We start from the raw sequence: 10,650 nt of genomic DNA, 5'->3' as shown, positions 1-10,650 counted from the left end.
AGATTTCTACTCTGGCCCGGGACACAATTTTTTTCTGTAGGAGTGGGACGGGACAGGAGTTAAAATCCACTCCCGTGTCAGTCTCTAATTAGCATCACAAATCAGGCTTAAATGGGAGCCAACCAGACTTCCAATCAGTTTTTCTGAAAATGTTCCAACACCAAAAGAGCATTTTTAAACAGCGATTCATCTTGTCACACCAGATAGTATTGCGTTTGGCCCAGCTTAAAAAAATCTGTCTACTAAAAATCATTTGGTATTTGCCACATTGATTAAATGCATAAGAGTATATCAACTATTACATTCAAATATTTTTCTCTCCCTCATCATTATGGTATTTTCTGAACTAAATGTTAGGAAATCCAAACCTTAAAATAAACAATGCAGTTTAATTCAAAGCCAGAAAGTGAGAGAAAAAGTTATTTTTCTTTCTTTTTTTTTTATACAGAAGATAGATGTCTAGATTCAGCCAAAGAGTAAAAGAAAGAAATCCTTATTTTGTTTCCAAAGATAACTGAAGAAGATTCCAGCAGGTATTTTTACCTGTGATAATAGCAGGATCCATCCAACTGGCTGTGCCGTCCCAGCTCAGGCTGTGTGAAATGCCCGCTGGCCCTGCTGGCCCACCGATGTGGTTAACACTGTTGGAGGACGAGGAAGATGAAGAGGAGGAGGAGTTTGGGAGGCCACCGAAGTTGATATTGATGTTGGGCAGAAGAGCTCTCAGTCCATCCTGCCACTCTTTCACATTTAAGCCATCTATAGAGCTGCTGTTTTCTGCAGGAGGGGGACAGAGATGCATACGGATCAGTTCCTCACTGATCAACACAGAACTGACACTGCTTTCATTTTTTGTCCACTAAGAAAATCAATATACTCTCATCAAAACATCCAGCTTAATGTTAGTCAGACATTGTTGTTATATTAAATGTCTTCATAATGCATCTCACCTAATCTTTGTTTTAGCATGCTCTACTTTAATGGAACACATCAGCAGTGACCTAGCTGTGTGGTACCTGACATGGGGATCCCTCCCAGGCCCGTGTTGTGCTGAGGGGGCAGATTCAGGTCCAAGATGTTACTGTGTGAGGCAGCACTGGCTGAGTGGTTCAAGTGTGCGAGGGTATTTCGTGTGGGGATGCCCATCCATGGGTGTCTGGCGGCTGGAGGCTGCTGCTGACCGGCCTGGCTGTTGTGACCACCGGGGAAACTGAAGGAGCTGTAGATGGCTCTGTGATGGAACTGGTGGACGCGCGGCAGGCCGCTGGGGAAGTGGTGGGATGTACTGGAATTGGATGACGGCAGGCCTGAACTGTGGCCGGCGCTGCCCTGTTGGAGCGGCCCGGGAGACGTGGGGCTCTGATCCTGAACTGATAACTCCTTCTCTATTAGGTCAGCTAAAGCCTTGCGGGTCACATCAAACGGATCGAAACCGAGATCGTCATCCTGCTGTTTGCTGGACGAGCCGAAACCAAAGGCCGCTTGCCAGTCTGTTGAGGATGACACTGGTATTGTGTCTTTAAAAAGAGAAGAGGCTAGTTAGTTGGATTAGATGGTTTAAGCAGTTCAATCAACAAATTATAATTGGATCTTAACAAGTATTTCTTTGTGTATTTACTGCATCTTCTATGACAGTTCCACAGCCACTGTGTTAGGAGGACAAAGATGCACAATATAGCTGCTACAAGACAATACTGTTTTTTTTGCTAAGTGAATAAAAAGTTTAACATTTTCCATATTTTGACAGGTTAGATCCACAAACTGATTTATCTAGGGATGCACGATATTGGGATTTTGGCCCATATCCGATATGCCGATATTTTAAAACTCACGTAGCCGATAACCGATATCGATACCGATGTTAAAGCTGGACAAAAATAAGTAGTCATTGAAAACAGCAGTTTTGTTATCCATTTCTGACACTTTGAAAAATAATATACTCAAATATATTTTCATATGCTGATATCAAATTGATTTTTAAAAACGCGGTATCGATCTATTTTACTTTCAAAATCTCGTGTCGTGAAATTTCATCGTTCTGTTAGAAACTCGCGTGATATTTTGCAAATTCTTGTGAGATTTTGTTAGTAAAATAGATCGATACCGCGTCAATATATCAACATATAAAAATATGGCAAAATTTTGTGAATTTTCGGGGGATTTCGTAGCATAACGATGACATATAGCAATATTCCATTAGTAAAAGAGATTGATATGGTGTTTTTAAATGGCAATATATCAGCATATGAAGATATTGGGATATTTTAATGTATCAATATTTTTTCCCTCATCTTTAGAAGTTTTTAAGTCTGTAAAAAAGAAGTTTTTGAGGAAGAAGTAGTAGTGTTTTTTTTTTAGACTTTAGAAACTCAGAAGCTGATCAAATATCGGGTTAAATATCGGTGGGGTGGCCGATGTCCGATATTCAGTTTTAAGGCCGATACCGATAGGGGGCCGATTATATCGTGCATCCCTAGATTTATCTGTGTGATACCACAAACAGCCTTAAGATGAAGGGAAGATTGAGGTTTAAGCTTCCAAGTATTTACAATTCCGTCATGGAAGAGACCCCAAAGAGATTACATAACCACTCTCATTATGATTCAATAGACCAATCAGATAGGCCATGCACAACAAAAGGCTCCAACAATCTGACTGAATGTGTGAAGGAGGATGGATCTCCGTGCTGCATAAATACATCAGCGCTCAAACCAGACATTGCTTTAGTGCGAGCCAACAAAAGTGGCAGCCTAGTGGTTAGGGTATAGGGCTTGGGATCTTGAGGTTCTGAGTTCGACTCCCACAGAGTGCCACTCAGGGATTAAGGCCCTTTTCCTTAACTCCACACTACCCACCGGGTGCTGCACAATGGCAGCCCACAATGCCCCAAGGGGATAGGTCAAATGCAGAGGTAAATTTCTCCAATGTGAGATCAATAAAGTTCAGTTACTTTATAATTATGAAATGTCTTCAAAACATTGAGCCAAAGTCCGGTTGCCTTCCAATTAGATCCTGTTTCTGTTTGCCATGACTCAGATAACAGTGGGATATTTTCTGCTTACAGACTAAACTATAGCATGATTGCAACTGAGGAAGAAATAAAAGTTTTTAAGGTCATGTGTGATGCGTACATTTCTGTTCAGACCAAACTGCTCAGTCTTCTACGAAAAATATGACAGTGGGCATCAACTTTAACATCTGGTTCAGTATCACCAATTCTGCATTGAATATATGTACACAACTGGCCTTTTAGCTTATAAAGAAAAACTCTCAGAATTGGAATTGCCTGGTCTTGATGACAATATGAATTCCTTCTTATTCACTTGGTGCATTTTGTGGGTTGCCAGCAGAGCTTTATTGTGGTCATATTATTTTCTTAAATCTGTGTTTTTTCCTAAACACCGCTTAAGGCAAACTGACCTTTTAGGGCTTTCCTTTTGCTGACTGGACGACCAATTATCAGAGGTTCTAACCTGAGCTGTGGATCTCTTCAACCATTAACCTCCGGACTGCTTCTCAAACCATGCTTACACCTGCATGTCAATTTACTATTATGGCGCATATTATGAAACGAAGCGAGTTACTGAATTTTGTGGATTTAACCCGACAATTTTTAAAAAGCATTTAAGGCCATTAAAGTTTTGCAGTACTGCACAGTTAAAACCTGTTTTTCAGATGAATGTTTAATGCAATCACAATTTAATGATACATGAACACAATATCTTGATTTACAAACAAGAAAACTGGTGTTGAATACCTGATGTGAAGAGTATCTGTGGTTCTGGTGTCATGGGCCAGTCAGAACTGCCACGGGGGGAGCTGGGGAAGGGGGGCAGGCCGGCGGGGAGGGGGTTTGGATGTCTGAAGTTACTGTTGTCTGAAAAGAGCGACTGCGATTCTGCTGCAGCGCCCTCAAAGGGCGAACGGGCCAGGTGGTCCGACATGCTGATGGGCACCACCAGGATGGGCTTCGTCAGGCCTGGGGGAGGGGAGGGGGAGTCACTTGTAGGCATCTGCAGAAAGACAGAAAGCAGAGTCATGTGTTGGATTACTGAAGATCTAACTGGGTTTGTTTCATTATGGATCAGAGAAGGAAGACTTCTTGTTTCACCTGTTGTAAAGTTTCTCCATTCACCAAACCAACTGATTCTGGAGGTTTGTCATTAGGGCTGCTGAAGAAAAAATATATATAGATCAGAAAAAAAACAAAAAAAAAAAAACATATCACTGACTTCAGGGTAGATTAGCAGTAGCTGGAGATGTCTGCATTACCTATTACTTTCACAGTTAGAGGAGAAGGGGGATAAGGTAGGACGCTGACCAGGACCCAGCTCTGATTCTAGCCCATCTGAATTACTAGCTTCTTGGTCTGGATAGTCTAAAAGCGGAGGGGACTTGCGGTCTTCTGAAAGTCCGTTTGCCAGTTTGTTGTGCCCTGACAGCGTTGGCCAGCCGTCTTTACCATTGCTACTGTTAGTTCTGTTATAAAGCAGGAGAATATCAAATCATTAAGCACTACGCTGGGACCGAGCAGCAGAAAAGACAGAAAGAAAAAAAAAGACAAACCTCTGTGTGGAATTGGGTTTACTATTAGATTTTTCTGTTGCACAAGCTGGAGGTTGTAGAAAGCCAGGATTTAATTTGTAGAGGTCTTGGAGGAGTTTCTGCTCATATTCTTGATGTTTCCCCGCCTTGGAAAAAAATTCAGAAATAAATAGATTATTGATCCGCTAAAGGCAAAAATCTAAATAACTTAGCATATTTTCCAAGAGAAAATATAAAATTACCTGCATCTCCTCCTTAGTAAAGCTAGCCGCTTCATCCCCCAACTCATGTAGATACATACAATCAGGTTTGGGACATTGCATACTTTTGAGGAAGTAACTGCAGTACTTTGTTGTGCCTAAAGAAGCCTGTAGGTTGAAGACAGAAACAGGGGCTTTACTATATGCAACCCAAAAATCAACACAGCAGTGGGATCTTTTTGTATTTTCCAAGAGCAACATAAAAATAAAACAAACAAGACATATTCCATAAAAAAAGATTACATTCACCACACAAAACTAGCATTGAAAGCCAGAGTAAATACAAGAAAAGGGCTGACCGGTTTACCTTAAGTGTTCTGCCATCGACGACCACGTTGTTCACACACTGTATTGCTCTTAAAGCATCTTCAGAACGGATGTAAGTGACATAAGCGCTGGCACTGGGCCCCTGCATGTCAAACACAAAGTAAACAGATAAATCAAATGGAAAGTTTTCTAATTAATGCATTTCCTATTCTTACCATTGAACACTCCATGACCAACTTCTTATAAAAATGCAGTTTGTTTCCAATACATCATAAATACATTAATAAACATTGAAGCTTTAATTCAAACATAATTTATTCCTTAGAAAGATCCACTGACCTGTGAACCTGCGTATGATGTGCTGTTGTTGATGACTACTTTATGAATTTTCCCAAATCTCCCAAAATACTCTGGTCGTTTTAGGACCTGTAAGGAAAATAAGAGAAAATGTGAGATGTGTTCTATTATAGACAGTAATCATGTACAATCTTATCTAGGTTTCATTTCCAGGGGTAGTAGAGATGTACCAGTCAAACAACCAGTTTGAGCTTCAAAATCTGACATTTCTCTCTAAATCAAATACATGTCAAATATATGATATTTTTCCTTTATTCGTTAAATCTTAACATTCCCACCAGAATAATCCGAAATTATGGTCCTTCAGAAAAAAAAAGGAATCAGAATAGCAGGAAAATAGGTATTTGCCAAGAAATTTCAAAATGCTGCATTTTTAAGAAGGACACCGAGTTTTTCTCAGCATTCAAAAATGTAAAAAACTGCATGTTTGGTTTATTAAGTTGAATGTCTTCTTTGCAATAGTCCATAAAGCTACACTTTTCAGTCTAGTTTTAGGGCGTGTTATATTGACTGAGAAAGTATATCATGTTGTACTCACTTCAGGATCAGCGAGCCGCTGCGACAGCCCCACCACAAACACAAGGTTCCTCTGGACCACTCGGACGCTCGCCAGATGTTTGCGGTTTTCTGTCACCTTTTGCTTTTTCTCGTTCTGTTTCTGCTTCTTTTCATTCTTTATCCTTTGGATTTCCTCCTGTGACAGAGGCTTGTACACAGCGGGGTCCTCTGGGTATGGCTACATGAAAACAAATAGGATTTAGTGTTTGAAAGTGTAAACGGGATGAACTTAGAGCATCTGAGCACAACACAATCATCCCCTGCAGATGAATTCTCTCTCATCTCGATAAATCTCTTCTGCACCTTTCTGCAGGCAGGGCAGAGGCCGTTCTCGTCTGTGCGGATGCGGTGCCAACAGAAACGGCAGATCTGGTAGCCACAAGTGCAGGGGAAGAAATTGACGTCATCAATCTCCAGGGGCTCCATGCACAGAGGGCACTCCATGGGGTCGTCCTTCATTTCAGGGCTGTGGGACATCCTATTGCACAGCAAGGTTGAGTTTTACTGAAGCTGGTCACAGAGCACGGGGCTATGTGAAGGAAAAAAAAGGAAGAAAAAAAAAAAAACAAGCAAAAAAGTAAACACAAAAACTCCATCTGCAAAGATCTATAAACTATGTAAAACTTGCAAACTTTAACTTTATATATAGGTAGAATATGTTTAGATTTAGTATTATTGTACCCTTTGTAAATTAATGTAAAGAAATATTACTTTCTAAATAAAATACTAATAACAAAAAAAGATTTAGTGCTATGTTTCCTTTACAAGTTACTTCTATGGTAAATTAGAAAAATTGTGTTCTAATAGTTCTAATAAGTTAATCAAACTAATATACTGCCTCCTTAGAAACCAGTAGCATACTAAAGCTTTATCTTTTCAGCTGTAAGAGATGTGAAGACGTCATGAGACTGGTCAACAATTTCACAAAACTCCTTTCTGTACATGAAAAGACAAGATCAAAGTTAAATTCTGTACCTTCAAGGGACACTCTTTAAAAAAAAAAAAAAAACTATTTTTGGGGAAATAAAACAACTGATTTGAACTTTTAAACTATGTTTACTTTCTAACATATAAAGCACTAACTTGAATAACATGAAAATAACATGTAATCTGAATAAAACAGTCCAACATCTATCAAACTTGTAAAGCTCTGAAGCAGGAGACAACAGTCGATGTATAGCTGTCTTGGAGAAAAAAAAAGGGGAATCTACTAAGAAACAAAAGTCAAACATAAATCTGTTCACAAAGACACAACTCAAGCAGAAATTGACAACAAAAAAAGCAACCTGTCTGCAAAATTTTAAACGAAGGGGTCATTTGCAAAAGGGAGTGAAATGACAAAATAATTCAAAACCTTGAAACCATGTTTTTTGAGGATCTACTCTGTTCTTTCGTATTTCTAAACCAGAAAGAACACAAAGTCCAGGTGTGTTCATCACTGAACTAAAACAGACCTGAATGGCTTTGATATTAAGAGTTTATATTCCTCTTTTGATCTTCACAAAAGGGATTTAGGAATTTGCTAAACACTTAGATCTCCATGTTGTCTGATTTTTAATCTAATTTAAACCTCTGGAAGATAAGAGACAAACAAGTAGCGCAGTATTGAGGGTTGTTTGTAAAACTACTGTTCATGTTTTAAGATGCATTTTAAAGATCCACACCAGAAGACTAAAATTAAAAACATGACAACACATTTGGGTTTTCAAAACATTATTCAAGATTTCACTTTGTATTTAAAACATCTGAGCAAAGACGAATTTCAAATTCTTTTACACTTATCAAAGCAACTATTCCAGTTCACTAAGATGTAGTTAAGAACATTATTGACTTCTTTGACCACAGAACTTGCTATTCACTTAAAACTGTGCCGGCCATTTGTTGTTTGGCATAAAAATCATCAGATATCTAACTGTGTTATCGTTTTCAACTACGGCGCTAATGTCAACAGAAGCTCGTCCAGCAGCAGCCTGTTGATTACTGAAAGTGCCTTGGTATAAACAGCTGTTGTCACAAAAACCACAGCAAAGAAGCACATGAGAATATGACATGACTGCCTGTGTCATCCAAGTTTGCATCAGCACTTACAAAAACAATACTAATGTGGTTCTGTTTAGAGTAACTATTTTTAAACCACTAAAGCTTTCTTTCAGATTTATAGATTCAAGTCATTAACCAGATTGCACATAAAGTGACAAGAGTTTGAATCATAGAGAAGCATAGTACTCTCATCCTACATGTTGCTATGCACTGCCTGTGAGCTGGCTGAAAAAAGATTCCTTCACTCATCCCTCTTGGAACAGAGGAAAATGTAGCTGTTTAGAAACATTTTTGGTGGTGAAAATAATGGACAGTGAGGGTCACCAGCTAAGCAACAAGCATATCTGTTGACCAGCAATCTGCAGCTAAGGACCGATGAAGAAAGCTAGACTCTACTAACTCCATAAGCTTGAGGCTTTAAAAAGCAAAACTGTACAATAAGAACATTAAATGCACTTCAAAATTTGAAATATGTGCATTAAATATTTCTGCTTAAACCTATGAGTCAAAAAACAAAAAACTTTATATAGCTAACAATTACTGTTTAATTACACCTATCATTTTAGCTGGGGCTGTTCCTTCCCTGCCTCTTATAAAAGTAGTTGGATCATTTTTTCTGTACATACCAAAGATAGAGCGGTATTTTTACTCAAGGTTGAACGGGAAATATCTCAAACTGGCTCATGCCTTGTCCAACAAGGTGCAAAAATAATGCAACAAAGAGGTTATGTAACAATTTTAATAGGCCCTGTTCAAATAAATACAATCCCTTTCAGGGAGAATATTAAATAACCTGAAATTTTATTTGACAACCAAAGCAACCTGAAAGCAAACTTCACAGCATAGGTAAATATATCAGATATAGTCCAGTTGGTGAGGTTAAGATTGCTGAAGGACTCCAAGTTTTCTTGAGAGTTTAAGTTACTGCTAAACACCAACAGAGTCGGGCTAGAAACAGAAATGAAGCATCCAAGTGTTAATGCGGATGTTGTACTAACATCTCGTAGGTCGACATCGTCTGACACGTCATAATATGAGTTAAAAGGAAACATATAACAAAGATGGGATATCTATGAAGCAAAAGAAAAAAAGAAAAAAAAGACAGCTCTCTTCAGATAAACCAAACTCGGGATTCATCGTGACAACACCGCTGCCAGTATCCGCACTCTCTGACCAACCCCAACCGACAATAGCTAAACGAGAGGAAGTTAATTTAGACGAAACGCAAACATTTCAGATGCTTGGCAGCGGTCCGCTAATAAACACACAAACAAGTGTATCTCCACATCACCATCTCTTTTAGAAAACCAGAATACATCGATTAAATCCCTGATAGGAAACCTTAATGGCTCTGTCAGAGACCAGGTCTGTCTTTTGGAACTGACGTTATGACAGATGTTATTTGAATAAAGCTGAGCTAAGCTAACATTAGCTACATTAGTAAGAGAAGCCGGTCTGCATTTTGGCAGATATCCAAATCTACTGAAACGCCATTCACAAAAACAAAACACAATTGAATCTATATCAACCCAAATTTGACTTTTTGTTAACAATGACAACATGACATGACGTTACAGAGCGCAGAAAGTGACAGCTTGGGTAATGCTAAGCGATTAGCCTGCACGCTAACACTATCCCCAGAAATGTACGACGCGGCCTATAGCAGCTAACACTGAACTTTTGGCCTTATAAACAATTGACATTGGTTTGAGGGCACACATAATGCCTGGACAGTAAATCAGTGGTTTTAGGAAAAACCTCCAATCAGTTTTTAGGCTTGAAACGGAACCGCCTAAATTTTATTCGCTAGATGTAGGATGAAACCCAACTTGGCTAACGTTAGCGTTACTTACCCTGTCCGTATTTAGCTTAGGAATCCACTCCAAAGGAGTCACACCAAACTGGGCGGGGGCTGCAAGCCAATGTACCTGAAATGGCAAATTTTCTAAATATGGTCACTTACGATAACAGTAATCGCGAGTTTCTGTTCAAATCGGGAGGTTGTAAAGATGTTTTGCCCTTTCTTTTCTTGGTATTGTTAAGACAAATTACGCTCAAACCACCATCTTAGCTAGCAATATAGTAGGGAGGGGGGAGCGGGGCAAGTATTCGGCTCCAGTGAGTCTGCGCAGAGTGATAGAGCATTGTGGGACATTGAGTTTTTATATTTTACACGCCCTGACAGCCAAAGCGGTAAAATGATGTGTAATGTACAGCAATACAGGTCCTTCTCAAAATATTAGCATATTGTGATAAAGTTCATTATTTTCCATAATGTAATGATACAACTCGAACATTCATATATTTTAGATTCATTTATTGTCTTAATACAGATAATTTGGGCATACAGCTCATGAAAACCCAGAATTCCTATCTCACAAAATTAGGATATTTCATCCGACCAATAAAAGAAAAGTTTTTTTAGTACAAAAAAAGGTCAACCTTCAAATAATTATGTACAGTTATGCACTCAGTACTTGATCAGGAATCCTTTTCCAGAAACTACTGCTTCAGTGCGCCGTGGCATGGAGGCAATCAGCCTGTGGCACTGCTGAGGTGTTATGGAGGCCCAGGATGCTTCCATAGCGGCCTTTAGCTCATCCACAGTGTTGGGTCTTGCATC

At 39.2% G+C, this 10,650-nt stretch overlaps 1 protein-coding gene across 3 annotated transcripts in view; it reads right to left on the bottom strand.

Moving 5' to 3' along the window:
* The window catches only part of cnot4 (CCR4-NOT transcription complex subunit 4), a 14,226-nt gene extending 4,119 nt beyond the window's left edge, over positions 1-10,107 (bottom strand). The window contains exons 1-12 of one of the 3 annotated variants that reach the window (XM_015391023.1): positions 9,881-10,107; positions 6,291-6,516; positions 5,968-6,165; positions 5,412-5,498; positions 5,113-5,214; positions 4,788-4,913; positions 4,567-4,691; positions 4,273-4,479; positions 4,112-4,172; positions 3,758-4,013; positions 1,017-1,517; positions 544-777 (exon numbers count right to left, since the gene is read on the bottom strand). In XM_015391023.1, the coding sequence (XP_015246509.1) occupies positions 544-777; positions 1,017-1,517; positions 3,758-4,013; positions 4,112-4,172; positions 4,273-4,479; positions 4,567-4,691; positions 4,788-4,913; positions 5,113-5,214; positions 5,412-5,498; positions 5,968-6,165; positions 6,291-6,464 (2,071 nt within the window). In that variant the 5' untranslated portion in view covers positions 6,465-6,516; positions 9,881-10,107. The remainder of the gene's footprint in view (positions 1-543; positions 778-1,016; positions 1,518-3,757; positions 4,014-4,111; positions 4,173-4,272; positions 4,480-4,566; positions 4,692-4,787; positions 4,914-5,112; positions 5,215-5,411; positions 5,499-5,967; positions 6,166-6,290; positions 6,517-9,880) is intronic. The other 2 variants (XM_015391025.1, XM_015391024.1) reach the window with 2 other exon arrangements.
* Between the last annotated feature and the right edge of the window lie 543 nt (positions 10,108-10,650).

This window comes from Cyprinodon variegatus, unplaced genomic scaffold, assembly GCF_000732505.1.
Source record: "Cyprinodon variegatus isolate N-32 unplaced genomic scaffold, C_variegatus-1.0 Scaffold521, whole genome shotgun sequence".
NCBI lineage: Eukaryota > Metazoa > Chordata > Actinopteri > Cyprinodontiformes > Cyprinodontidae > Cyprinodon > Cyprinodon variegatus.
The sequence above is the reverse complement of the archived record's forward strand: the minus strand, read 5'-3'. Positions and strand labels throughout refer to the sequence as shown.